The 26003-nt window shown below is 34.5% G+C and overlaps 1 protein-coding gene across 1 annotated transcript; it reads left to right on the top strand.

Moving 5' to 3' along the window:
* Positions 1 to 4840: 4840 nt before the first annotated feature.
* On the top strand, positions 4841 to 9461 carry HisT (Histamine transporter). The gene is made up of 5 exons (XM_028322159.1): positions 4841 to 5035; positions 5236 to 5435; positions 5532 to 5746; positions 6172 to 6277; positions 6701 to 9461. Exons 1-5 carry the CDS (start codon positions 4927 to 4929, stop codon positions 6860 to 6862), a joined length of 792 nt encoding a protein of 263 aa, XP_028177960.1. The 5' UTR covers positions 4841 to 4926; the 3' UTR covers positions 6863 to 9461.
* The last annotated feature ends 16542 nt before the right edge of the window (positions 9462 to 26003 follow it).

Below are 26003 nucleotides of genomic sequence, written 5' to 3'. Positions count from 1 at the left end.
GGGTCAGGTATACCAAAAGATCGCTTGAGGCCCTGCGCGTCCAATATAATAATATATTCAGGATGCTGTTGAGACTGCCTCGTTTTTGTAGCGCATCAGGGATGTTTGCGGATTATCATACAGACGGGTTTAGCGCCACAATACGTAAGAAATCTGTATCCCTTATTACCAGGGTGCGAGCCAGTCACAACAGCATTCTGAGGACCCTAGCGGACAGATACACATCGCCGCTATGGAAGTGTCTTGTGCAGAGACTGATCACGGGGCCTTATCCACCCCCATGATGGTCCGTCTCTGCACAGGGTACAAGTTTTTTGAATTTATAATTGTTTGTGTGTATGTTTATTTTCGAACCCGTTTAATATGGACTTTTAAAAATTGTCTGAAATAAAGAATTTTTATTTTTATTATTTTATTTATTGCTAGTCATCTTACAACAACACAACAATCACAGGGTCAGAGACTGAACGGTAAAACTGGCGGTTTACTTAAACACACACAATCACAAGCACACTTGCAAAAGTTGAAAATCATTTAAAAACTCATAAACTAATTTATTTTTGCTTTTAAAAAGCACTTTTACACGTCCCAGTATTAACCGTACCCCTGCTTCGGGACAATAAATGAGCCTGTGCTAAGAAGAAGCAGTGCAAGAAACTCAGTCACTATTGTTTGACATTAATCTTAACTTTTGATGTCTTACCAATATGCAGTAAGCTCACGATATTTCCTACCTCACATTTCCTCCTTGGTTTGTGCCCTATTATGTCCTGGCCAAAATACAAACTGATTTTACGTAATAACCTATATAATACGAGTCCAAAGACCACAATAAAAGGGTATTTCTCATCGCCACGGTTCTCATCGTCACCTTCGTGGAAAATTTTATTTCTAACTTATTTCAACTTTTTGTAAACAAAAATTGTAGCGCTTGATGTGAAGATTGTATTCTCAGTAAATCAGCCAAATAGTGAGTCTCGTTTGGAAGCTTTAACGTTTTGAATTTTTTGATGCCACGAAAGTGATTCGGTACTTCACAGCAATAATTTTTTCAAACTTTACTACTATAAATGATTCTTAAGTGTTTATAAAACATATATTTTGTCGTATTTTCATAGATAAATAACAATAACATAATATAAATAGGTACCTACTTAAATACAAGATAAAATTTTACCGATAACGTTACCTACTAAGTTACAAGATTCTACGCAATTGGTTTTAAGGGTGACACTGGTTGCATTCTGAAATGCTAAAGAAGCAAAAAAAGGATTATCAGTACCTCAATAATAAAGAACTCTAACTGATTATCAGTCCCTCAACAAAAACATATTTTTTATTGAGGCCACAGGGCGGCCTTGTATTTTTGTTGTACAACTTTTAACTCAAACTTCAGATTAAAATCTTACAAACAGATACACAGTCACATATACAGACATACATACAGTCATACAGACAGACAGACAGACAACAAAAATACGAGGCCCTTATTTTTTTATTGATGTACTGAACTCTACTTACCACGTATAATTTATTAGTTATTAGAATATTGTAAAAACATAAACACCAGTCACTATATTTTAAAATTAACCAAAGCAAGAAATCACTTTCGTGGCCTAAAATCACCTTCGTGTATAAAACACCACGAAGGTGATGCCACGAAGGTGACGAAACTTTTAGTTTTTTATGAATTATCCTTAAATTTGAATTTAACGGTTCAAGTCGAATACTACACAAATAAGTTTAACATGTTAAGTTTTCAATGTCCTAAGTTTAAATTAAATTGTTTAAATTTTAGAGGTAGAAAATATTGTTCAAGCAAGCGACGGTATGTCTATGGATAATCACAAAAAGTTACATATTTTTTTCGCGGAGCGACGATCGACCTATCTCACCTCCCCAATGGCCGGAGCGCGACTGACGTTAACCCAATAGAACGCTGTGATTGGTTGCTGGTGTTCGGTTTAACGGCAATCTTGTATTATTACTCAAAATTTTAGGTACCTAAAATCGTGTGACCAACGTATTTCGCTTTCTCAATTCGAAATCTTTATAAGGAGATATTTTTTTTACTATTGTGTGGGAAGTATATTTAATTACGATGATTTTAGTATATGCTACACACAAATTGAATGAAAATTGTGATTGCAGTAACCAAATGTTTCATTGCAACCGAAGGTGTGACACGATGAGAACGCGAAAAATGACCCCGTTTTTTATCGTTTCATGTGATGTTTTCGTATTATTTTTGCTTCTATTACGATAAAATTTATTTTCTATGTAGCTAAATAGATATTTTATCATCTGATTTCAAAGTTATTGTTCTAACTATATAAAATAGGTGTGATCATTAAAAAAGCAGTTTCTCATTACCAAAAGCTTGAAAGCTCCATTCATATCACTCATAAACTTTGATAGCGTGTTAGTAAACCAGTTGTTTTAACTTCGTTTCAGGCATTTAATAATGTTTTCAGGCCATGTTTGAAATTTCAGATTTCCGTTCCTATTTCATGATTTATGCTTTCAGCCGGTTTCAGTTTTCGCTGAAAGATTTTGATTTCTATTCAAACTGGGATTAAATTTAATTTTGTATCTTTTCAGACTTAGTTTTTGAGGACACTTCGAGGAAAATTACACGAAATTAATAATGTTAATCGGGATTTTTAAAGAGGACATTTTCCAATACGATAATTTTCTTTATTTTAAATTCTGAATTAAAACCGGGTTTCAAGAAATATCGTCAATCACAAAAATCATCAGAACTGAAGCTATTGTATTTGCGTTGAAATACTGAAGTTTCAAACAATATGCTTTCGACGAAAAAATCCAATCGACACCAACCGCAGAATGTAAAAGAGAAAATCAAAAATTCTCCACTTTTTCACTCTCAATAGAGCCTATTGACCGAAATTTAATTACGTGACCGGTTGAGCTTCCGGAAACGGAAGTCTTTGTTGCCACGCATCCGGTATAAACAATGGAGGCTTTGGAAATAATGTTTATTAGTGTGCTAGTTCACTTATTTACACCCTGTGAAAGAACATCGCTTATGAAATGGAGCGAGCTTTCAAAGCTTTTGTTATTGTTTTGTTTGATTTTAATGCAGTGTCATAACTATTCGCTTTTCAAATTTCATATGTTAATTAATTAGGTTTCAATTGAATGTTTCAGTAGGCTGTTAACTTTCCTAATTGAATTTGCTGTTGTGTATATTAGAATCTGACTACACGGTATGTTAAACTTAATTAGTTGTTCACTCTCATGTAAAATAATTTCGATACTTAATATCTACAAGCATCACATGTTACCTACTCGTATAAATGTACATATTAATTTGAATTTTAAGACATCATAAAAACTACCTATTATTAAAATTGTATAATTTCAATCCAGCTTCTTTATTTTGAATCCTTGAAATGTCTGCTCTTAATCAACGTTCAAAATGTGTTTTTTGTTTCATCAGCCTCAATAAATTAATATAGTAAAGTCCTATTATTATCTAGTAATTATTTTAATAGGTTTTGCCTAAAATACAGGTAAGTAGTATCATTTAAACACCTCTCAACTTAACATAAAAGCAATTAACTAAAAGTAAATGTTAATTAATATTTGCTTATCCCCAATTTACGGTCTGGCTAGCCTCGCATCAGGTAGATCTAGTGATTAAACAGGCTAAACGTTGGTTTAGTAGATTTGTAGATGNGAATTTATAATTGTTTGTGTGTATGTTTATTTTCGAACCCGTTTAATATGGACTTTTAAAAATTGTCTGAAATAAAGAATTTTTATATTTTTATTTATTTTAGAGTTCTCGTTTCCTTGAATTTTCAAAAGTGAACTTTCTTCTGGGCCACCCTGTATAACCCCGAGAGGCACTCTACCAATTTTAACAAGATCGCGGTTCGCTTTCCCACCACCAATAATGGCAATAATAAAATATCAACTCACCAGCATCAGCAGGTTATACACGACACAGTAGACAGGCAGTCCATCATGAAAGTTGTATGGTTCTTTGAAATCTGGTGAGTACACGAGCTCTTGTGCGTGCGCAGGTCAAATCCCAACTGGAATGAAAATCACACTCGTAAATAAGTTCACCCAAAACCTCACTACATTATTTTATCAAAATAAATTATATTACCTATCTGAATACTTAGTCTCTTCCTTTACCTAACTGAATAGTCCTTTCCTTTATTTAATTGCCTAAAGAAAATACACACCACAACTTACAACCAAGCTTGCGGTAACACGGCCTAATACTTACTGAATTGGTAAAATGGTAATTTAAGCCAATCAATTGACTCCCCCCACCAATATTCCTTATTTCCCATTGGGTGGCGTCGCGATTGGCTGAGCGAACGAAAGCTTTTTCTGGATTGTTGGCGGCATTAATTTTAACAGTGTGATTTTGTTCCTTCTTGTTTAATTTAGATTGTAATAATATCGTAATAATTAATTAGCATAAATTTTAATGTAAAAAGCTTGTTGATCACGCCATCACTATCATTAATCTCTATTTGAAAAAGGAACGTTTTATTTACTACCTGTTATCACAGATTATAATAATAATTATGACAGTTTGTAGTTTTTTTATCTGTCACGATGTTGTAGGCTTTTCTGAAATTAGGATTTCTCTAAAAATTCTAGTTAGATTATTATTTTAGTAAAAATATGGTTACGGGCAGCAATCGTAAAATCTTTCAAATTAAATAATTTTACGATCGACCTTACCGAACTGGAAGGGAATGTTGGGAAAACCTGTCTACGGGATTCAATGACCAATAAAAGTCAAAGAAAATTTATTAGGGCCTTAGTTTTCGGTTATTCTATAGGATAAGTAATAGCTTCATATTGTTTCTTGTGTCTCGTTAACTCCTTTTATGTTTCCCCCAGCTTGGAGTGGCCTTGGGCTTCGTACTGCCCCCGATGTTGGTGCGAGCTACTGGGACCATCGAGCAGATTGGAGCTGACTTCCAAGTGATGTTCTATCTAGTCGCTGGCGTTACTAGTGTGCTGTTCGTTTTGATTCTGCTATGTAAGTTATTGCATACTGGCTAATATTCAAATTTCAAATGCATTTATTGTACAACATATTATTACATATTTTTAAAATGCTGGTTTCTTAGAACATCTATGTTAACTCACTCATCAAAACAACACTGTTAAATTCTAATGATTAAAATAAATATTATGTTCTATATTACCTACTTTAACATTATTTTGAAACCTTTACAGTTTTCAAAGCAGCGCCACCGAGCCCGCCTTCGGCAGCTGCTGACATGGGTTCCAGTCTGGACTCCAACTTTATCCAGTCTATCAAGAAACTTATGACAAATCGAAACTACGTTCTCCTACTGATCTCTTACGGGCTCAACGTTGGTGTCTTCTATGCCATCTCCACGTTGCTCAATCAGCTCGTCTTGATGTATTATCAAGTGAGTGTTTATAATAACTTGTTTTTAGCATCAATCAATAAGTTTCCAGAATTCGAATATAAATAAATATTAATATTATATTTATTAATTTTCCAGGGCGCAAACGAAGATGCTGGTCGCATTGGTTTGGTGATGGTGGTTGCTGGTATGATAGGGTCTGTGATGTGTGGCCTTGTTTTGGACAAGACACATCGCTTCAAAGAGACCACACTGGCTGTCTACGCCGCATCTGCCGTGGGCATGGTCGTCTTTACCTTTACGCTAAATTGTGGCATCATTGGAGTTGTGTATTTGAGCAGCATCCTCCTTGGGTGAGTTTTTTAACAAAAGTACATTAAACCGAACTACAAAATAATGTTAAAATTAACTTACGAGGCAAAATTGGTATTAAACGAAGCTTTTATTCTCATGGCATGTAAATAACAACATTACGGCACAACGCTAACCACATGAGCTTTTTTCCGCAACTGATATAGCACAATGGGAAGGAATCTCATTACAAAGGACAGTATGAAATGAGGCTTATCTGGCCGCCCAGTCGCGGCATCAAATCATCAACAAAGGCATAGGGTTGGCCGCTCGTAACTGTATACGCTGTAGGAAGATAAATTCTGAGATTTGTTTAATGTATTTCTTTTATTTTTTATCATTAAATTATATTAAAGCAATGGCTCTAAACTTTTAATTCACAGATTGGGACTGTAATAATATTAAAATCCTGACTAATTATTTCCAGATTCTTCATGAACGGCTACCTGCCCGTCGGCTTTGAGTTCGCTTCTGAAGTGACGTATCCTGAACCTGAAGGAACTACATCTGGCATCCTTAATGCTGTCGTTCAGGTATAAAGATTTCTTATTTTGTTTACTGAACTGTTTTCTTTTTTTGTATTTTATTGAATAAAAAAGTATTTTCTTAAAATAAGGTGATGGCTAAATGAATAATTCGTTATTAATTTTTAAAACAAAACAACATTACAGTATTTTACTTTATAACAAGTAAGTAAAGCAGGCACGCCTGGAATTCTTTGGGCAAGCCATGTAGGTATCTAAAACGTGAAAGGCATTTTAGCATGCCTCTTTGAAACACCTTATACATTGTTCTAGGTGCCTTTGACGTGGCTTTAACAAAATTCACCCTACCTTAGCTACCCTTCTTTCAAACGACATCAGTAATCTTATCCTGTAAACAGGAACCCAATTGCTAAATTCAACATCTAGTTAACAAACGACGACATTTTTTAACTTTTCGCTCATTGATTACAGGTATTTGGCATTCTGTTGACGTTGCTGTACGAGTGGATGCTAAGCGCAGTACACGACCGCTGGGCTAACCTCACTCTATGCGCGCTGCTGGTACTTGGCACCGCCATCACCGCAGCCATCCGCCCAGACCTACGCCGCCAAGCCGCTGAAGCAAAAGCCTAAACCAACTATAGAACGTTGATGTCAGGACTTCTGATGGTCTTTAATACCTACTACATACACGTATGTTCCTTAGGTCACGTAATGACAATATCCAAAGAAGGATCTAATGGTGTTGGGTGATTGATAGATACCTACATCGAAAGAAGACGTCATTGCGACTCTTTTTCTTGACCGTAATGAACATTTATTTTAACGTTTACCTTACTTAAATTCCCAAAAATCTACAAAATCGTTATTTATATTTTAACTTATAGTGTGTCATTTTATAACTATGTATTTACGTCGCAATTAAAGTGTAGAGTATGATGTTTTACAAAGCGCCTATTAATATTATATTTCTTATAGATTTTAGTATCTAAATTTACAACAAAGTAGAAGACGTTTAGAACGTCCGTAAAAACCCTTGAAAATGAAATACCCAAGAGTAAATTTGGTAGCTAGATAATTATGTAATCGCGACAATAACGTGTGACTGTATTTTATTAGATGACTTGCCAAAAATACTGTGGTAAGATGGTTTTTCAGGAATGTAGGAACCAGAAGAGTTCGAACGTATTTTGTAGGTAGACGTTTTACTACGTAAACTGTAGGTATTTAAGATAAATTTTAAATAATTATTATAATCTCTTATTTTGATATAGGCGTTTGGTAGTAGGTATACCTACCTATTATAAAAAACAAGGAATAAATAAAAAGCTTGAGTAATACTCAGATACTTGTTTGTCATTGAAAAGCTTCATTTAGAATAGTAGATTTCTGGCTCTGTATTGGTTTTAATTTTTATTATTGATTGATCTAAAGTTAGTAGTTTTTGCCTAATTAAAAAAGCTGTTTAACTTACCTACATATAAAAACAAAAATACATTTTTTTCTTGGACAAAATCTCGACCAGTGATTTTACTTTTCTTCTCAGTTGTTATATTCTTAATTGATAGCGTGGTCGTGGTCCTGTTGTGATTTGTTGTGAGCGTGGGTGTGTGTGATTTTTGTTAATTTATTGGATTAACTTAAATTTGGTTTGATGAACCTATGAGGTCATAAAATAATGATAACTTGAGATTTAGCAGGTATTTTCATGTGATTTTTAAGTAGGCGATAGTTAGTGTAATTTAGAGTTTACTTAGAAAATAGTCTTAGGAGAACTTTGCCTTTATTTGCTTTTAAGTATATTTTTGAGCTATGAACAAGAAAATCCTATTTTAGATTCCATAGGTACTTACCTACCTATATCACCTAAATGTTCAGTAAGATTAAACTTATTTCGGTGTTATCATAATGAGTCTATAGCGAAAATATCTAAGGAAATATTGACGTCATAAATTGTCAACAATTAACTTCATGAAACCAATGAACTTTAATCATTATCCTATTTAAATTATTTAATCAAATGTAAAATTTACCTATCCCTATAATTCTGTTAATGATTATATGCACGCTGGCAGATTTCATTTCTGATAATTAGAAAACAGGCCTATATGATAATTTATGGAAGGCTGTATCTGTGTAAAAGATGTAACTCTTCTTATTTGTAATAAATAGGTAACACAAAACATAAGTTGAAAGTAGTTATAATTAATTGTGTACATAAATGCGTGTGCGTGTCTATTCAAGGCTTGTGAAAAGTTATTTCGACGTAAATTACCTTAAATTAAAAGGTAACTTATATGGTCGTCTTTACAATATTATACTATTAACTAAATTATTTGTGGCCTATATATTTTATATAAAATTTTGTAATAATATGTGACCCAACATGTGAGTAAAACAGTATTATTAAAAATGTAATAATAACAATATAATTTATTTCTGTATAATCACATTAAATAATGACTATTTCAAATAGTTGCTTGCGATGCATTTGTAGTCTTATCACTGTTCTGATAGTAGGTAAGTGAACATTAGGACAATTTTAATTTATTTAAAAATGATTGTTATTTTATAATTTCCATGTTTATGCAATAAACATGTTTGTAATAAATGATTAAAAATGACTTTGTAAAGAACAGCATTCTATTTGCGAATTATTGTTATTATTTTAGCGTTCCTGTAAATATAATAATCATCTTGGTAGATTAAGTGATTTCAGAATGTATAAGCATTCCATTATATGCCGAGACCGTAGTATTATATAAATATTAATGCCTATTACCGAATCTATCGACAATAATGAAGGAACAATGTTTTTAAAATAAGTTTTGTAGTTGGCCTACTATATCAAACTTTCCATAACTGTCTAATCACTTCTTAAATTAAAAACTAGATCCTAATAATACCTAAGTTATTTTTTTACAATAATCGTCTCAGCTTCAGATTTAAAAAGATCGAACGAATGCATGAAGCTTAATTTTGGACTAAATTATTTAAAAACAAAGTTACATTAAAATTGTAAGCAAATACGATTTTTAGGTATATTTGTATTGCTTATTATGTAAATAATTTTAAAAGTAGCTGTTAAATACACGTGTATTACTAGGAAAATAACAATAAAACACAAAATAAAAGTTTCAATTTTCTTTTTAATTGCAGTTCTTCAAGCTTTGTTACCCAGTGCTGTTTTATTTCTCTGTTTGTATGTAATTACGTCATTTCTCTCATTAAAGTAGCAATAAGAGATCGATGTAATACTAAATGTTTATTGTTCATTAAACGTTGTTGATGGATTAATGAAGTTTTTTATTTACAATCAACAAACACTATGAAAAAATATCATAAATCTATATTTTATTATTTTGTTGTAACAAATTAATATATTTTTAAGACAAAAGTTGCTTCATTTTATAGCCTGACCAGGAACATAAAAACCCTGGCATAGAGGCGCGTCAATTGCATTTGATAGTGCAACACTGAGTACAGTCGTACCTGTGTTAAATTAATAGGCTAACTTTATGTATCAGGATTCAGGATTACGGGCTAATCTGATATTTTCATAAATTAGCGAAAAAATATTATTATAGGTAACCTGGCTTAACCCTTTTCTTGGCATTGTGCATTTAAAGATACGTTGACCAAAACATAAATATGGAGGAGAAACCAAATACTTTTTTCAAATTTTTTTTAAATACAACGTTAGCCCAAGTACTACAGATTGTGTTACACAGTATAGAATCGCTACAGGCTGCACAGATTTATAGTTCCAAAATACTGGACTGTCCTGTCGATGACATTGACAGTGGGGCGCCACCGTCAATACCGGATCGCTGGTTCAGATTTTTGCCATGTTGGAAACCATATAGTTGAACGATGGTAGCGCCCCCCTGTCATTGAGTTTGGCGGGACAGTTCAGCGTGGGTCATCTATAACAGTAATATTCAAAATGTCAGACCGTTGACAGGCGTCTACGCACCGGCTGATAATTTTAATTATTTTCGGTGTTTTTTTTAAAGAATATTGGTGATTATTTCTAGTAATATGGATAGTAAATAAATGCTTCTTGATGATAGTGCTGTTTTTTCAACCCAAAACTTGTATAATTATTCCNCTGCACAGGGTACAAGTTTTTGAATTTATAATTGTTTGTGTGTATGTTTATTTTCGAACCCGTTTAATATGGACTTTTAAAAATTGTCTGAAATAAAGAATTTTTATTTTATTTTATTTATTTAGAGCTCTTTTCCATGGGTATTTGTAAACCCCATTATCCATCTGCATTTGTCACTGGTTGGTTAACTTAAAAGTCTCCATAAAGGGCCATCCCAACCCTTTTTTCATCCTAATGCATACATTTGCGAAATACCACTGAGCCGCATGAAATATTTCAACACAATAGATCCAAAACTGATTTCAGTACACCTCAGTAACCTGTCAAAGGTAGACGCCCTCTAAAGCCCGTCGTAGACAACACAAAAAGTTTGACAAGCATCGCAACGCTGAAATGAAATTTTATCAATTCAAGATTAGATTACCTTCGCTAAAATACTGGAGTAATGTCTCGATTCGTGCTGAAACGAACGTTGTCTTGTGCGGAGGGCCTAACAAGGTAGATTTAGAGCTATTTTAGGCACCTCGTCCTTTCTTATCTTGTTTGCAGATCTCCGAAGATTAAGCCTGATCCGCAGGCAGGATGAAACGCGATGTCATGAACGTGTAATTTGATGAATGAAATCTTCGTTTGTTTTTGAAGATTTTCAGTCCAACAACAAAAACCTTTTATCTTTGAATTGCTGACTGATTTTGTGTGTCTTATTATATTATTTGGAATGTTTAGATGAAATTAAAATTAAATTACACATAAAATGAGAGTTATAAGAATTTAGGAAAAACTTGCCTAGCCTTCAGTAGTCAAATGAAACGATAATAAAATTGCTTTCTAAAATGTCCCACATTGCTGATAACATTAATGTTTGAATCGATCCCGCTTATTCTGAATCGGATTATGAATTACCCGCACAATAGAATAGTTCACGCATATCGATGTCGCGGCCAGAACACCTAGACACCAGTCCCCTGTATTGTACAGTCTGCCTCATAGTTCATGTCACCCAATTCAGCCAAAAATTTCGCAGCACGTCTTTATTACAATTGGAATAAGGTTGTGCTGTCAACATTTTAGTCACTGGGGTGTCACGAATTATTGACGCTGACTGTACTGGTCTGTATAAACAGGTGCAGACCGTGTGTACGGCGAGGGGTCACGTGACAATGGTCATGGTTTCGACATAGATGCAGACTTATTAGGAAACCAGATGGATGACGGTTTCTATGATGAATTTAATCAAGTAATATTTAATTGTCATGTTTAGGAATTTGCATTCTCGGTAATAATTCCGATAAATTCAACAGCGTGGTATTAGTTTTATTAGATTGCCTTCCTAATAATTAAAAAATAAGTAAAACAGATTTTCAACAATATGTTAGCATCAGAAATTAACCCCTAGTTTTTGATCAATTAGGTAGACTTCTTTGTAGAGACTAACACAGGTTTGAGTTATTATTGTTCTTTAACTAGACCTTCATTCTGATATCCTCGTACATCACTGTTATATCTGGTGTATCTTCTTCTTTTTTTGTACCCTCTAAAACTTCTTGAAGTCAAATTGCTAAAATTGCTCAAACAATGAAGTGAAAATATCATTCATACATTTTCCAATAGCCAAATTACCATAACAAATTACTATGTCACACTAATTTGCATATAGCTACATACCACCGCATTCCTTACCTTACCTGCATTATGTAAAGAATACCGACTGCAGTAGACTAGCATAATAGGTACATGTCTATCAAAACTAATGAGGTAGTACGTAATGTAACCTCTGCGCTAAGTCGGTCACAATTCGCGAGTCCAACTGCGCGTAGACACGACCGTTTTTAAATAAAACCGAGTATTGTTAATGAAAAACTATAGATAACAAGTTAAAAGTGAAAGTGAGAGTTATAAATTGTTAAATGTGGTGGAAAATGTTCATTAGTAACTCGGAAGTTGTTTGAGGAAGATTAAAAGTGTGCAGTTAGTAGTTATGTTGAAATTAGTGATATTTTTCGGTGTTTTTGTGCTGTCTGCGCAAGCGCAGGACTGTAAAACTTATGGAAAATTGGTACATATTTGATTTTCAGTATTATGAATATACTAAGAATTTTTATTATGTAGTGAAATAGCAGTACTTAATTTACTAGTAAAAAATAGGAGAAATAAACAACTATCTACTTTTCCGTTTTTTCGGGTATTTGACCAATACTTATGGCCCATAGACTACACCGGATTCATTGAACTATGGAACGATCGATGACTAGGATCAAAATGTTATAGACTTAACAGGCATTAAGTAAATAAACAACCTTTTTCAATTATCTTTACGAGTATGTAGAGCGGAAAGTCATTGCAAAAATGTTCAGTTAATAATAAAAATTTACAACTTTTTTAATTGCTTATTGGAGTTTTACCATACCATACGGTAAAGTGAACACCCTGTATGTATAGCTCATTTAGATTCAACGTTACTGTTTAAGCGTCACGAATAACATAGTTTACCTCTGCCTTTTCCTGTTATCACAAAATGAACCCGCATTATAGTGCTAATTCTACTTGTATTGGTGAGCTAATTATTTACTCGTATAATGTTAAATAAATAATCCCTTATTTGTGTGTATTTTAGTGCGTGGACCACGAGCAGTGCTGCGGCGGATGCTGTTTTGACGGGGAATGTATTGACAGTATGTATTTTTTTCATCAAAATTCGTTCATTAAGAAACATTCATCTTTATCTATCCCCTAATTAATAATTCCGGGCACATCAGTGTGGTTGCCATGAGTTTACGTTACGTGGGCTCGCTAGCGACTGCGTAAAAAAATGACATTGAATGTATGACAGATTGTACAACGCCCTTAGCGGCTACTTTCAAGAACTAAAATCTTCATAGATTTTTTAACGTAGGTACTCGATAGCGCGCACACCCTACGTAAACTTGGTAAGCACACAGCTCTTCTCTCACTCGCTTGCATAGATTGTGTCATTTGTGGTAGCAATTAATTACAACCATAGTGATTTTTTTTTGTATTAAATTCTCGTCTTGTAGTGTACTAATTAGAAGTATCTTTTATGAGATGTGAACATTGATTGTACCCATGAGGAATGTGAACATTAAAATCTAAATAAATTTTGGTATGAAATAGTTTTGAAATATGAAGGTATGAAATATGAAAAATTTGGTATGTTTTGTTTATACATACTAGAGGGAACAAGTTTGAGATTCATCTCTGGACTTCCTTGGCTCCAAAAAAAGTCAAAATTATTTCTTGATGATTCTATAAGTTTGGAACCTACTCCCTTTGTAATAAAAACCATTTCAGCTTACAGATCCTGTCTATCCCCGTACAACGTCTGCCACGAACACTACTGTCGTGGAGACGAGACGTGCGTAGCGTACACCCCGCCCGAGTGCCCCGGCTGTGAATCCATACCTTTATGCAAGATTTTATAGTGAAACTTCAGTGATAGTGGTTACCAATATGGACGGAAAAATGCAAAGGAGGTGAAAACATCAACGACCTACTAGATTAAGAAATGAAAATATTTATTAAAATAAATTCTTAAATGCAGTCAAAATAAAGAATGTTTGTTTAGTGATAGGTAAGTAACAGCGGTATTGCAGCGCTTCTAAAGATTAACTTGTAATTGTAATAATTAAAAAAATAGTTAAAATGTTATAAGGAGAACGAAGATTTGTACGACGCTACGTTTGCCTCGTCTTGAAACTATGTACGAACAGTGCACCTGTCGTAAAATGTAAACATTCGTATTTTAGTCGCTTGATGTGACGTTGACAAACTATGAAATAAAGTACTATTAAGTATTAAATTAATTTGTTAATTTTAATTACTGTTATTAATGATTTGATTAAGTAGGAACAACTTTAAAGTATAACCTTCAACTTGTATTTTAATTATAATACCTGTGTAAATGTTGCCCGAAACTAAATTAGGATCACTTTAGTGGGAATCCACAAACAGAAATTTAATTGGAAATCCTATATCCTTCACAAATCCATTCTCATTTGCAGCAACCAACAGCACTATTCAGTAATCTGTGCCTATGGCTTTAATCTAAATAATATTTGATACTAGCTGTGCTCCACGGTAAAACGTAGCCTATTAATATCGTCCAGCCGTTTAGACGTGAAGAAGCAACAAACACACACACTCACGTCACAAACTTTCGCCTTTATAATATTAGTGTGATAGTATTTCCAACAGCTATATCGAAATTATATTTGTCAGTTCCTAGTAGCGTTCGCTATTAGTGCAATTTCACTAAATTAAGTATATTAATACGTGTTTCAAATAACATTTTGATCACCTCTCGGAACCATTAAATTGATTTTCCCAATTTAATACTTCCACGAAGAATAATATAATAGGGCTTAGGCTTTGTCGTTTCCTGATAAATTGTGATTTGCCTTTATAGTTTGTTTTATAACAAACCACCATCGTTTGAGGCGGTGATAGAGATAGATAGATTCTAGTATTTATGAATACAATAACATAAGTTTACATGACGTCCGTTAGTAAAAATCATGTTAGTCGCGTCCCGTGTAGCGTCGTGTCATGTCATCTAGCTATACAATTGTCATGTGGGTTCAATGACAGTTAATTTTTCCCCGGGACAAACTTGAAATTAACTGGTTGGGTTTTTATTGGCGGTCAAGCTGTAGATCCTGGCTACACAGAAGTTGCAGCACTTGCAGCGATGGGAACGAGAGGTGGGAATAGTCCCGTGACCTTGAACACCACATCAACGACTTCCTAAATGAACTAAAAATTCATAATTTTGTATGTCCTAAAAACCACACCCTGGAAATTAAAAACCATACAACTCTCTCGTTAGTTACAAGAGATGTAAGAACTAAGACACGGTAATAATATAGTATTACCGTGACTTAGATCAAGTGTAATAAAATTTTACACTGATATCCAATTAACCAATCTATTAAAAAAAAAAAACAAATAAACTGTACTGCACCTAGTATTGCGATCTCTACAATGGTTACCTAACGTTCAGATCAATCTTCTACTTATCCACTTGAGATATTTACGTCTATTAAATATGTAACTGAAGCTCGCCTCGGAGTATGCTAAAATTGAATTTCCTACGATTTATCCCGAGATGCACTTGAAATTTCAGTCTAGACTCGTCCTAGACTCAGTTTCATATTTTATCCATTTACTACTTACATATTTTTTGGCATATTCTCTGATTTGAGTGTTTTTTGATTCAACTATTTTATTTGATTTAAAAAAATACTAAGGCTGAGTTAGGTGGTGCAACCACCTAACTTTAAAACAGTAACTATAATGATAACCGGTGCTTTTTGTGTGGAGTTTGACAGATTCTTGACGTTTGTTGAGGTTAAAGTAAGATGGTGAACCCAGTCTTACTATATGACAGACATTCGACAAATAATTTCGCATAGTAACTTAACTTTTCAACCGACTTCAAAAAAAAGGAGGAGGTTCTCAATTCGACCCGTATGTTTTTTTTTTTCTATGTTTGTTACGCGATAACTCCGCCAATTATGAACCGATTTGAACAAATCTTTTTTCGGCGTATAGGTAATACCTCAAGGGTGGTCCCATTTAAATTTAATAATAGAAAAAACAACCCCCAAGGGTGGAAAATTGGGGATGAACTTTTTTATACGCAATATCTCCGCCGATTATAAATCAATTTGAACGATTATTTTTTTGTTGAATAGGTATTATCAAAAGGGTGGTTTCATGCGAATTTGAAGAAAATATTTCACCCCCAAGGGTGGAAAATTGGGGATGAACTTTTTTATACGCAATTTTTAGTTTTTTTTGTGTTCACGCATTTGAAGTCGGTTTTATTTTTTTAAAAAGTTAATTATTATGCACAGATTTTCATATTACACGTCTAGAAACTTGTGTTTTTCCGATACATAAATAAGCATCGATACTATCAATTTATGGTATTGTACGTGTTAGTCAATAATCCTCTAATCAAATTATCTGTCGGAAAAATCTCCGGTTACTACACTCACGATCACCGAAAGTATATACATAAATTTCCTGATTAGTTTGCGTCGTAAAATATATACTTATTTTAAGACCTCAAAAAACACTAATGATCTACTTGTTTCAATTCACAAAGAGTTGAGAAAGATGTATAAGTAAACGCAGTACGAAATTAACACTCTTCTAAGCAATATGGTGATCCCAAATCATCATGTTATTTTATGTATAAATGACCTATGGATAGCCGTCGATTTTATGGTTTTTTTTATTCTTAAGTCGAAATTGCTAATAGTGAATCAAAACAAGGCAGGATTTGCCTGTATTCACATTATTATACCGAAAAACGTATAAAAAAATAATGAGGATGTCAAAATATTTTACGTTGTTCTTATTCAAGCCTTCATTTCTCTGTCCGCAATTATACTATTTAGCTGGGTTCCCTGGTGCGCGCCAATGGCGGCGCAAATTGCTCTAATGTGTTATCTGTAAAAAGGCTGCTGGGTGAGTGAAGCTCTTAGGATTCCGGTACGATTGGTAAGCTTTGAGAGCTTACAGGATTAGACCTTGCAACAAATACGGTCATCGAGTCGGATTAGACGTTAACAGGCTTTTGTTTAGCTTGTCCATTTAACAAATGGATAATGAAACAAGGCTTGATGGGATACAATCTTTCGTTCGTTCGTTTCAGCAGAAAGATGTCCACTGCTGGACAAAGGCCTCCCCCAAGAATTTCCACAAAGACCGGTCCTGCGCCGCTCGCTACCAGGCACCTCCCGCGGAGGAAAAGTTAAACTGTCATTGGACCCGCAATGAAATTAATCAGAAGAACACAGGAGGAGTTCTAAGTTAAGGTTTGACTGCCCTCCAGTGCAAAGCAGATGACCTTCATGAAAAGGTATACCCCAATATCTGACTAGGTAGACAAATTCATGATGATGAGGACGAGCATTATTAATGAAGATGGTAAATCATTTATGTTTTAATATGTAGTTTCCAAGAAATGCACTTCAATTTTTCTCGTGAAAAGTCAATAATAACACTGTGATAATCCCCTTCGCTCCTATCGAACGAGAATGCAGACTTTTCCTCAATTTTCCTGCTAATACTACAATAATTCCGATAAAAATCTCCCAACGCAGTTACCGAACAGATATCAGGAATAAGGGCGTGAACATACTAACCCCCTTACTAATAAAACTTAAAAGCTCGTTGAACAGTGTTTTAAAATGACGTTTAGTATGGAAATGTCATTTAAAACAGTGTTCAACAACTGTGTAACTTTTTATTAGTAAGGGGGATAGTATGTGTCTTATAGACTACCTACTATTTGCTAGGAAAAAAACGCGGGCATCGAAGACATCGGATAAAAACGAGATGAACGAACATTAATTTTGAATGTATTTTAATTTAAACTAAAATAGTAAGACACGGGTCTCAACGCGACGTTTATTAATGAGTTACATTTTGTACTCACGCACGGCTTGATGTTTCGGCTGCTATTTTTAATTAGTTGTTATAGCAGCCATAGTTTACCGCACACTGTTTTAAAGTACATACTCGTACCTACCTATAACCTACAGTCCTAATGAGAACGAATTCAGGAATGAACGGATAATAGTAATAATGTGCTCATTTGCTCCCTTTACGTGAGGAACCCTTAAAAGTAAAAGGAGCTAAATAAAGATTTTCGTATAAATAGTTTTCCTTCCTTTATAAGCAACATTAAATCAAAGTTGCCATGCAAAAAATCTGTTTTAACCTACAAGTTATACCAGTTATTTTATTTCAACTTCACCATTTCTACGTAATCAGACTTTTAACTTAAGGCGTCTCACGTAGCGTTATTTAACTGCCACTTAGAGGCAGAAACGTGCTCTCGAAACATGAAAATTTCTTTAAATAATCAGTTTAATTATAAATTAAACATTAAAGTGTTAATTTGTCGTGATAAAAAGAGAGTTAAAAGGTTCTAAGGTTGAGACCACTTGTTGAGAAACATAGGACGGTTCTGACAGTGGCCGGATAAAAAAGTTCGTATATTTTAGAGCTTCCTAAGTTTCTACGTGGACTGGTAATGGATAACTCTCAATCTATTATTCACAACGGCAGTTTCAGCCTTTGATCAGGGTAGGTCAATGTTCTCAGTATTTTTTGATCCTGACTTTATTTTTTAGGGATATATTCGTGGTCTAGACACAGCCGTCTGTTACTTTTTATAAGCATGTGACATCCGGTATCATTTCTATTGACCTCCGAGATAGACTTGGGGCCAACTAGAGTTTTCGGGGACAGCATCCGTACCATGAAAATTGCATTGGTTCTCAAAGACCTATAAAGGGGGGCGCGGACCATCTGTGTACTTAAGAATAAAAAACCTGCGACCGCTGAGAGAATGCATTCCAGACTGCTTGATACGACCAATAAATAATCGTGACTGGAAGAGGGGGGCGCGAAATTTTCTGTATGGTCGAAAGGGTCAAATAAGTTAGGGAACCCCTGCACAAATAACTGTTACTTCCGATCAATTATTATTGGATTAGAATCGAATGCAGTGTGTAAGTGTGGTTTTACCCTAACATCGCGTTTAGCCGACGTTTGTCGACAACAACCCGAGGAAGGTAATTTTATCCGGGAGTCATACTTTTCTACGTATAAATATAGGTAAGTATAATGGTATTGGTGCTGAGCGAGCACTCCTAACGTTTGCATCACATATATTTTTATGTTTCTGTAGATGCTTATTAAAGTAGGTACATAAAACGTAATAAAGTTGTAGATTATCTTATTTATTATTTGGAATCCCAAGCTCAGAATCAGAGACTCAGTTAAGACCGTGTTAGTTCTCAATCTCACCAGGTGATGGTTGAAATTTAAGAGCTTGGTTTTCACTTGACTGTGCTTTATAGACCCTATAAAGCTTTAAGGTTGTAGTAAAATTATTATGTGAATTATTTTCATGCGTTTCTATAGAATACGACAAGAATCATATTAAAAAATTAAAGCGTTTTCAGTGAAGTGCGACAGCTAAGTCACAAATACCAAAATTAAGCTTTGTTATGAATAGCTAACGTTCTTACGTGCGAAGTAAGTATGGCTTTTGAAGCGACGCGAACGGAAAGGCAATATCTACACTGGTTAGATTTAGGCTGATTTTAGAATCACACTGAAATGTAGTTTCCTTTAATTACATACATATTGCCCTGTCAGCGCCGACGATCAGCAAGCGGTCAGCGCGATTCTAAAACTCGCTTTACTCACTCTTATCATAATAACGCAAAAGTATTAAATAGATTCCTTTCTACTATTATTAGTAGAACTTAGCTTGACATGTTACCGCGTGTGTAGTTCCGGCAGATTATATTAGAACAACCCCCATTCTTCCCGTGGATGTCGTTAAAGGCTCTAACATAAATATCAGACGAATTTGCAATGAACAAAATATGTATGTACCTATTGTCTAAACACACCCTAACTTGAGACCATTCTTACCCTAAATTCCGGGAAACCTTTGTTGCTCAAAAAAACTTTATATTCATATGAAGTTCTGTATACGATATGTCATATCAAAAGGACATGAACCCAATTTGCTCTAGCTCTTAATTCAATTCAAATAATTCAGCTTCGTAGAATACTTCTGTAAATTCATTTTAGAGTAGACGGTAGATAGATACTTCTTAGAACTAAACTAATTTTGTGGCAGCCGGTGTAAGAGACAGTTTTACCAAAAGTTATACGGTAAACTTTGACCGAAACCCTGATTCGAAAAAGCCCTTTTTCCAAGAAATAAATGTTAGTATGTTTCATGATTTACTAGTTTCTCACTTCAATTAACATCAAAAGGAATTCCTTAGCGCCTAACTAACCTAAATTGTGTTATTTATGTGTATAGATGTATTAAATCTTCAATGTATCCTTCCCTAACTTGTTGGGAAAACCTTGAATTTTCCGGAGAAAACATGACTTTTTGACATGGAAGAAAACCGTCCTTCAAGCTCTGTACAACATTAACAGACCCAGTTTTGTTCGTAATAATTCTTGTTGATCCATCAACCCGGAATAATTTGCCAAAAAGTTTTATTGTTTGCCGATAATACTTCGGGATCTTTCGTGAAAAGTTTCAGAGTGTTTCGGAGAACATAGAAGAATTACGTAAAAATAGTGATGCATGCCTTTAGTTCTCAGTAAGTTCATGGATCAAGATTATTTGGTCAACGGTTTTAGAATCATAAAAAGTATGAAATCTTTACAGTCGCAGCACGAAATTTTGACACTTGAACCTTTCAACGAGTTTACCCAGTATCTTCGTAGCTCAAAAGTGATAGTAGTCGCCCAGCAAGTGAATTGCTGAGGCAGAATTTGAGGAAAACGTCCTTCTCTAGGTGACACCTTTTCCTGAAACAATTCTACAATAATATTATGTACTACTAGCGGCCGCCCGCGACTTCGTACGCGTGGATCCCGTTTTACCCCCTTCATCTATCTTACGCGGTTTAGATTTTTTCATACAAATGTTTTTTCCCGCTAACTCCCGTTTCCGTGGGAATTTTGCAATATCCTGTTGTAACTAAGCTTTAAGTTTACTAAGATACCTGCATGCCAAATTTCAAGCATCTAACTTAAGCGGTTTAGATTTTTCACACAAAAGGATTTTCCCGCTAATTCCCGTTCTTGTGGGAATTCCTAAGTATACTATAACCTGCCCAGGAGTATGAAGAATAATTGTACCAAGTTTCGTTAAAATCCGTCGAGTAGTTTTTGTTTCTATAAGGAACATACAGACAGACAGACAGACAAAAATTTTACTGATTGCATTTTTGGCATCAGTATCGATCACTAATCACCCCCTGATCGAGCCTATACTCGTACCTATGCTTTACTTATTTATAAATATGTCACGTTGACCAAACACCGTTATCAAAATAATTTACAAGGTGCACAAAATTCATGATGCGGTTGTCAGGTCACCGAAAATCTTCAATATTGGACCGAAAGTTCGATAGCTCCATCAAAGGAATACCTTTTGTAACCTTTGACGAACTTGCTGGTTCCTTAATTAATTCCCCTTTCCCACCTTCCCACCTAAGTTCCTTTGTCAATTTTCCGGCTTATGTATTGTAGTTAGGCCTTAGTTATTAATAGGGTTCAAGTTTGGTTATAAAGTACAGTCAACAACACGTCAATCTAAATGTAGAGTCTTATGTAGGTGTGATAGGAACTATAATATAATACAACGAAATATATGTATATTCTGGTGTATGGCCGTCTGTACATATGTAGGCGACCCTTTTTAGGATGGTCAAGACCCATCAAGCACATCAAACAAGGAAGAAGATTGGGATGTAACTTGAATCGACTTCATACACATTTATAACGAGCACGTGGTCTTTAAAACAAAACACGCCCGTATTCACAAACGATATTTGCTTAAAACAGCAAATTGAACGCACAGCGTTGAATAGAGCTCTGTGATTGGTTCGTTTGTCACCCTGTACGTCCACGCGCACTGTGAGAACTCATTCTATTACAGATGAGTAGATCTCTAGATGAGTAGAATGTTCATCTTGTCGCACCGTCTGTACTCCAAAGTAGAATGATTCGGAATCCTGTCGTGACGTAAGTACCATAGATATTGCAATCGCTTTTCATGAAGACTTGTCTACAGTTGTCATTGGTCATTGCCATCTACTGTCTATTCTAGTCGGTTAAAAAGGGCTATAAACTACAGACATACAGAATCATTGCATTCCTTTAAGCTATCTCATGAGGGTAGGTTTATTATTATTTATTATTTCAGTCTCTCGCTTTCCCAGGGCTGTGAAAATATTGCCAATGTATTAGGCAGGCACTACAATTTTACTTTCAAAACAAAATTTGGGTTGCAAAATGAGTTTTGGTTAGATTTACATGCATGTAATGCATCGGGGAAAAACAAATGAGGAGATAGTGCTATTCAATATAATGCAAAACGAATATAAGCCTGAATTTAAAATGCATTTCATAATAATATCCGACTTTTCCCTCTACCTCATAGTTTTAAAAGAATGGTAAGAGGGAATTTTCACTTCCTAAACTGTATTAGGTACATGATAAAAAAAATTACGCACATTGTCAAGAAAACAGCTAAACATTTTCCAGAAAGAGCGTTCTAAGTTTAGTCCTCCGCTTACGGTGTAAGATTGAGCTGATAGTCAAAACAAAACACAATATAATTTCGTATAGTAACTGTCTTATCAATATGCGATTAGTCTAGCACAAAGTTATTTATTTAATCTTAACTTCTTCAGAAACATTTCTCGCGGCTATCACTCGAAAAACAATTGCCAGCGACAGTCATTTGTCTGTAGATAATCTCTCTCGCTTTCAAAACAATTGAATACCTATTCCATTCAGTCTGTCTTAACATTCTTCAATCTAAAGTAGTCACGAAGTTTTAAGTCCTCCAGACTACGCGAGGAATGCACGTTACGTTTTTATAGCCAATTTTTATTGTGAGAATTCGGAAGAAGAATAGTAAGGTGGATGCTGCACAGAAAAAGTTTATTTGTTTTCTGGACATCTGAAACTGTCAAACTTTTAATGATCAATTACAGTTATAATTTTTAGTTGTTAATTGTAATAAAATTAATCTGTTTTGACCTGACTAATACAATGGACGCTCGTTCACGGTAAAGGTTAGACAGCAACTGACTGCCTGAGTTAGATCACATTTGAACGAACGAAGGAGTGAGTAAACAAACTAAAGGTGCTAAAGATGCTAAAACAAATCTTCCTCATTAAAAATAAGTTTCAATAACGCATACACAAAAAGGTTTTAATCCGTTGCTCATTTGTTATCGACAAAGAAACTTAAGTAGCGACTTGGCTAGACATGACGGCTTTCAGGTAAGGATTTTCTTCTCGGATACAAAGCCTTTAATCGTACTTTAAGTACGCTTATTTAGTAGAGTTCCTGGCAGGGATCATAAGGGCGTTGCCTCTAATGGAGTATTAGTACCTTTCACCTTTGACGCCGGCTTAATTAACTATAGAGTATAGTAACTTATAGACCGTATTTAAATAATCAAATCCGCGCGAAAAAAACTCTCGTTTCAACGAAAAAGAGGAAACAACAAATCTGACCTTTGTGAATAAAATAATGTCCTTTATTCAATTCAAATTGTAGCATACAAACGACATTCGGAGAAATCGTCACCCGCTATTTTACTAACTGTGACGTTTTTACTTCTAAGTAGTTTTTTCTCTACATCAATAAAACTTACTTACAGCGAATGCTTTTGAAAACTTCACAATTTAAAATTATCTCCGTCTGTGGTCTCGTTATGAATAAATTGAGGGTAAAACAATAACGCGCTAAAAATATTCTCCCATCTTTCGTTTGAAAGCAATCAGACGTAAAACAATCCCATTGTAAACTGAATAATGGCCTAAGCCTGCGGTTTTCAATTTTCTGGGAAACGTCAAGTGAACACAAAAAAACACTCATGATAATGGCCACTGAGCTTGAAACAATGATAATGGACCCCCAAAATTTGATAGTCACTTGTCTACTATGATTGGCGGGGGAGGAGCACTCTTTGACCGCGGCTCGATTTGGATTTATCAAAGAGAACTAACAGGGATTCCTCGGAAACTGTGGATTAATTGTAAAGTTTTAAACTTTCATGGTCACTATCATAATTATTATTACTGACGGGATTGCTACTCCGTGACCATGGCGCTTGCAACAGTGCCGAAATATCGGAAACTCAAAGTTAAGGTACATGGTAGCAATCCCCTCACTAATAATAATTATAATTGTAAAGTTATTAAATTCGTTCTATTTTATTTAAATCTCTCCTATTAATATATTTATAAGGTGCAGTACAGTGCTAACCTGATGTTCCGACATCTGTAATTAATCGCACAGGTTAATGTTTAAAACAATAGGAAGCCAGAAGGCTACAGCAACAAAAAAAAGACTGATGAAGAGCAAAAAGTAGCCTTCGTTTAGTAAGATTATGAAGAATTTATTTTAGCTATTTAATAATTAATTCTAAGTACCTACAATTTTAGCACCAGACATTCATTATTTTAATATGCCTTTTAATGAACAAAGCCCCAATCAACGGAATAGGTATCTTTTGAGCAAAATACAAAGGTATTGTGTAGCCAAATTCTTTCGTTCTTTGCAATTTAGATTTCTCGGGTTTGAATGTAAATTTTCTGAGTACTACCAATCTTTATCGAGTTATCGATGTCCACTTTCAATGCTAAGAAGGTCTGGAGTGGACAGTGTCGACATTTTTTCCAAATAAATAACACGAAACCCTGAATTCAGGGCTTATTTTGATCGTATGCTGAAATTAACATTGTTGATTTTTTTGCGAGACGAACCTAAGTGACGGAAAATCCAAAAAGGGTAGAGTTAAAACAAAATAAGAAACCTAGAGAATTATAATTTGAAAACTCGTAGTTATTTAAACTTTTGCGTTGAATATTAGCGGCATAAAGGGATTTTTTTTAATGGCATATCGCATTTAATTTCTGTTAATGAATTAAATGATTAATGAGTGTAGGTACCTATTCAAACTGGAATTCAAATTCTTTATGTAATATTTGTAATAAATATTATTTATAGGCCCTTTTCAGAGCACACACTTATTTTTATACGTCCAAATATAGCTTACCCTACCACCTCATTAAGGATAACACAATACATTGACGATGCTGAGAAGAAGTGGCTAAAGTCACTCACCTTCATATTGTGTAATAAGTAAGATATGAAAGGACCCAAAATAACTCATTCGTTACATCAGTGTATCAGAAATAGAGTCCTAGAGGACTATTGTCTCTGTCACGTATCCCAAACCAAAGGCCGATAGAGTAGAAAACTTCTTGAATGGAGACCAATGAAAAGCGCAGCGGGAAGCGAACCTAAATCACGGTCGATCTGATTAAGACTGTAACCTTTCTCGCTAGAAATCAATAGAGGTAGAAATCAATGTTCAATAGTGGATATCTTTAGGCCATTTTTCTTCTTTCGCTTCAAAGGTGTTATGTTGACCCCGACCAAATGGCGTGACCTTTCTATTCTAGGTTTTTGGCCAGTTCTTTCTTTGTGCTGACGTAAGAATATGTAATCTTTGTTTTTTGGGCAAACAAGGGGCAAACGAGCCGAAATCACCTGATGGTAAGTGATTACTGCCGCCTATGTCAGCCTGAGGTTATATTTTTATTATCAGCAACAAGGAAGCCATGGCCTGCATCTCACCTGAATGATAATTATGATCATACGAAGGTGGAGGCGGACTTCACCCGGAATCCTCAGCCACAGAGGAACTAGTGGTTATTTATATGATGACTAGATTAGACTTCAAGTTAGGTTGTTTTCCTCAAGAATTAATTCAATTTAATTACAACTATAGGTGTTAACCTGATAAAATCTATATTCGGAAACAGAGGAGGTAAAAGTTTAAAAGAAAAACAAAAAGTTTCAGGTAAAATAAATTTTCCAGAAGGGTCTATCGATTCTCAGTTGTTATCATTTTAAACTAAAAGATAAAAATAGACCGTAAAATTTAATGGTTGAGTTAATTTTCCACAATAAATAAATAAATTCTCCCTACAAAGTTGTATTACCGTCAATAAGGTTCAGTTTGACGTGTTTTTTTATATCACTGTTGAAAACTGAAA

Source organism: Ostrinia furnacalis, unplaced genomic scaffold, assembly GCF_004193835.3.
Source record: "Ostrinia furnacalis isolate ACB-3 unplaced genomic scaffold, ASM419383v2 OfSCF7603, whole genome shotgun sequence".
Taxonomy (NCBI): domain Eukaryota; kingdom Metazoa; phylum Arthropoda; class Insecta; order Lepidoptera; family Crambidae; genus Ostrinia; species Ostrinia furnacalis.
The sequence above is the reverse complement of the archived record's forward strand: the minus strand, read 5'-3'. Positions and strand labels throughout refer to the sequence as shown.